Below are 4,122 nucleotides of genomic sequence, written 5' to 3'. Positions count from 1 at the left end.
TAGCCGCCACCCTTCTTGCTTCAACTTTTCTCCTCCCACTTCTTTCCACAAAACACCCTTCTAACCTTTTTGGGTGGCACTTTTGTTGGGTCGGTTGGTTCACCCACTTCTTTCTCCTTCCCAATGCCGATTCTTGATGAATTGGCAATGCCAAGTTGCTTCTTGGGTTGAGCATTCAAGTTTAATTAACAATGCATGAAGAGAAAGCTCTTCTTCTCCACCCTCAAGTACATGTTGCACGTACGGGAGGACTATAAGTAAAGACTTTGTCAACGAGATGCATACTCGCAAAATGACCAATCATATAGCATATCCGGTCAAATGATCAACACGTAGAACAACTTACTTGCTTGACGATTTGCGCACCACCTACCACCGATCGACTAGTTGTTTTAAATAGCCGCAATACTTGGTCACAGTCTCTTGGATGGTGTGCCATCATCAATGGGTGAGTGCCTTTTTCCAACGACCGTGAATGAGTTCGCTGCGGTAGGGCTTGTAATTCTTGTGCTCATGGAACCGGACGCAGCTCCTCTGACGTACGGCGCACTCGCTGACGTGTGGACCCGGACCCACGCGTCAGTGGCCCAACGTCAGGTGGCCGTACGTCAGGGGATCCGGCTCCCATGGAACCAAGGATGAATGTTGGACAACAGTGGCGGTGCCAGCAATCGAAACATGTGTGGTCAACTGAATGTTGTGTAGTCATATGTATGCATTTGTTAGATTTTTTGGCATAATTTCAACTTGATTTATTTTGTTTATGCAAAAAGCTGTGTAGTCAATTGACTACCCAGCTGAAGTATGGCTTCGCCACTGTTGGACAAGAATATTGCGCCTTTTGTTCTGCGCCATGGGCGGATCGATGCTAGTGGCCAATCACACATCGCATAATAATTTGTCCGCCCACATGTTAAAACTTTCTCCTCTACCCCTCTTCTTTGGATCGGCTAGCCAATCCACCGGATTAAGGTCCGTCTCGCCGCTATTTTGCTTCGGCTACTGGGCGTACACCTCCGGCTTGGAGTCATCTACTTGGACTTCCTCGAAGTCGTCTCCGCCTCTGTCGTCATATGGCATTTCGCCCGTTTGAGACATATTGTCGAACAGAGAGCGGGCGCCGAGCTGATCCACGCCTGGCGTCCATAGCTAGACAAGCTGCGGCGATGCCGAGTCGGTGAAATGGAGCACCGCCGCATAGATGTCGACACAATACGACACGCACCCGATGGCGGAGGCCGGGGAATGCCGTCCGGGCTGTTTGGCGGCGTAGAAGTAGGGTGGCTGATATTACTCCGGCGAGGCCCAGTGTCCCCACCCTTTGCAGCACCTTGGCGTCGCCCCCGCCTGCGCGCCGCTCTCTTGAAGCCTTGATGGGTGGGTTTGCCGTGTGTTTGCCGCGTCGCCGAGTTGATCTTGCACCCTTGCACCCTGGCTCTAAAATGCGCGCACTCGTGACCAAATCTCAGAATGAGAAGGGAATGCATAAAAAGCAGAGCTGTCTGTGTTCCAAGAATCAAAATTCAACAGATTCAGAGCACGCTTCTTCGCCGGCACAAACATGGATTGGCCATTTTTAATCAACAGAGCTCTTTAACCAACGACCATGATTTTGTGGTTGCTACTGGTGCTTGTGGAGGAGCTGCTGCACCCTGAGCTCCAGCTCCCGGATCCTCGGCGCCCACTCGCGCCTTATCTCTATCGGCCTCGCCTCCCCCGCCACGGCCTCCTCCGCGGCCTTCGCGCCGCCGCCCTTCCCCTGCCGCCGCGCAGCCAGCCGCGCCCCGCCCGCGCTCCTTCTGCTCCTCTTCTTGGCCTCCTTCGCCGCCGCCGCCCGCTGCAGCGCCCGCAGCACGTCGGACCCGCGCAGCTGCCCCGCGGCCGACTCCGGCGAGCCGGCCGCCCGTCGCCCCGGCTCCTCCTCCTCCGGCTCGTCTTCCTCGTCTCGCGCGTCCCCGAAGAAGCTCTCGTCGATGCCGTCCTCGTCGCCGCTCCCGCCGCCGCCGTCGTCCTCCCACGAGCGGTCCCGGCGCGCGCCTCGGCGGCGCGGCCTCACCGAGACGGCGGTGACCGCCCGCGCGCGCCCGCGGGGGACGGGGACGGCGACGCAAGGTTGCGGACGGACGGGGAGGACACTGCAGCGTGCGGTGGAGAGCATCGCACATCGATGGATACTGGTGGCGCCCTGCATTATCTTCAGCATAGCCGCTAGGGCGCGCGCGCGCGCTCGACTATAAGCAGAGCACTCCGTTTTATCTGCAGCCGCTCTGCTCCACATCTCCTCAGTTCTCACTGACTCTGAGTCCACTGGCATCCAGACCAGAGCTGAGCAATGCTAGGATGTCCATTCATGGTGATGGCATTCCTCCATTATCCAAGAAGAAACTCATGGCACAATGCCGAGCTTTGACGCAGCACGATGACAACAAGAACGAGTCATGCTTGAACCACCGAGAGATTAGAGTTTACTGATACATGTATTAGCTACACTCTACAAGAATAAAAATCCCGGTCTATGATGAACGCATTTGCTACGACGAGGCGGCGGCGACGGGGACGGCCTCGTAGAGCTTGGCGAAGTAGAACTGGGTGGAGATGAAGCCCTTGTTCTTGACGCGCCAGCCGGCGGCGCGGAGCGCCTCCTCGATGTCCTTCTCCGAGTGGAGGTACGCGCGCGTGGCCTTGGACGGGCCGGGGAACAGCTCGCCGACGCGCTTCAGCACGTCGAAGTAGAGCGTCTTGGGCGCGAAGCTGATGACCAGCCGCTTCCCGGCGAGCGACGCGAGGTGGCGGATCATCTTCTGCGCCTCCTCCCGCGGGTAGTGGATGAGCACGTCCAGGCACACCACCACGTCGTACCGCCCCTCCAGGCTCTCCAGGTCGCGCACCTCGAACCGCGGCATGCGGAACCCCGGCGACGTCCCGGCGGCGAGGGCGGCCTGCGCCTGCCGCTGCGCCTCCGAGACCATGGCGGCGGAGATGTCGGACGCGAGCACGGAGGCCCCCGCGGCGGCCAGAGGGATGGACAGCGACCCCGTCCCGCACCCGGCGTCGCACACCGTGGCGCCCGCGAGCGGCACGTCCGGGGCGTCCCGCAGCATGGCCAGCGTGGCGGCCACCGTCTGCGCGTGGCCCTCGCGGATGTCCAGCTGCACGCGGTTCACGTCGTCCGTGGCCGGGTCGTAGATCCTGCGCCACCGCTCGAAGCCCGTGGAGTTGAAGTAGGCGCGCACCGCCTCCTTGTCCCCGCCGCCCACCGCCTCCGCCTGCGCCTTGCGCCGGCGCTCCGGGTCGGAGAGGGACACCGCGGCCGCGAGGGCGGCGGCCGCGGCCGCCGCGGCGGGCAGCGAGAGCCCGGGCAGGTCCGCGACCTCGGGCAGCGCCGAAGCGACGGCGAGGGGCCTGCGCTGCTGGTGAATGCGGAGCTGGGAGTGGGCGTGGGAGAGAGAGTGGCACGGGACGGAAGGCGTCGGGGAGTGGAGGCGGGAGAGGGGCGCGGTGGAGACGGCGGCGCGCGCCATGGTCGGTCGGAGCGTGGAGGGAGCAGCTGAATCTTCTTCGAGTGGTTCGCGGGCGCTGGAGCTGGGGATTTTGGGGATAGGGTTTTTGTGGATAGACCCTTAGAGGAGTTACTAATCAGGACTGTTTCCCTACAATTCTTCACGGGACTGGGCCACCTTTGAGCCTGACTAGCAAATATGTACGTGCGTTGCAACAGGAAAAAAGATGTCTCTTGCCTCTTGGACAATAAGCGCACCTCAAAACTCTCAACAGGTCGATGTCATATATTTCAACACGTCACCCCACCTTTACTGCCTATGCTCCTTGCCACCCTCACCGACAATGATAGCGGTGTTCGCCTGAGCGCAACGCTCCAGAACATGGTCAATCATGTTAGAATACTACTGTGTATTGTACTGTGTATTGTACGAGTGCGTGTGTGCGTGCGTGTAGTTTTCCCTGTCAACACGCACGACCTCCACTCCTCGTCATGGCCTTGCCACGATGGTGATCGTGGGCTCGCCTCCCCTGTATAAGTTCAGCCGAACCCTGTGTATGCAAAGTGTGTTCGATCTCTTCCTCTCAAACATGGTATCAGATACTTCTCCTTCCGCTGCTATG

General features: G+C 59.6%; 2 protein-coding genes across 2 annotated transcripts; both read right to left on the bottom strand.

Moving 5' to 3' along the window:
* Positions 1-1,482: 1,482 nt before the first annotated feature.
* LOC123088191 (uncharacterized) lies at positions 1,483-2,314 on the bottom strand. Its single transcript, XM_044510382.1, has one exon. The coding sequence runs from the start codon at positions 2,312-2,314 to the stop codon at positions 1,622-1,624; it is 693 nt and encodes a 230-aa protein (XP_044366317.1). The 3' UTR covers positions 1,483-1,621.
* Positions 2,315-2,420: 106 nt separating this feature from the next.
* Positions 2,421-3,625, bottom strand: LOC123088190 (magnesium protoporphyrin IX methyltransferase, chloroplastic). The gene has a single exon (XM_044510381.1). The coding sequence runs from the start codon at positions 3,519-3,521 to the stop codon at positions 2,532-2,534; it is 990 nt and encodes a 329-aa protein (XP_044366316.1). The 5' UTR covers positions 3,522-3,625; the 3' UTR covers positions 2,421-2,531.
* Positions 3,626-4,122: the final 497 nt, after the last annotated feature.

Source organism: Triticum aestivum, chromosome 4A, assembly GCF_018294505.1.
Source record: "Triticum aestivum cultivar Chinese Spring chromosome 4A, IWGSC CS RefSeq v2.1, whole genome shotgun sequence".
NCBI lineage: Eukaryota > Viridiplantae > Streptophyta > Magnoliopsida > Poales > Poaceae > Triticum > Triticum aestivum.
The sequence above is the reverse complement of the archived record's forward strand: the minus strand, read 5'-3'. Positions and strand labels throughout refer to the sequence as shown.

Coding starts and splice junctions, on each gene's coding strand:
- LOC123088190 (XM_044510381.1), bottom strand. CDS start 3,521: ATGGCGCGCGCCGCCGTCTCCACCGCGCCCCTCTCCCGCCTCCACTCC.
- LOC123088191 (XM_044510382.1), bottom strand. CDS start 2,314: ATGCCAGTGGACTCAGAGTCAGTGAGAACTGAGGAGATGTGGAGCAGA.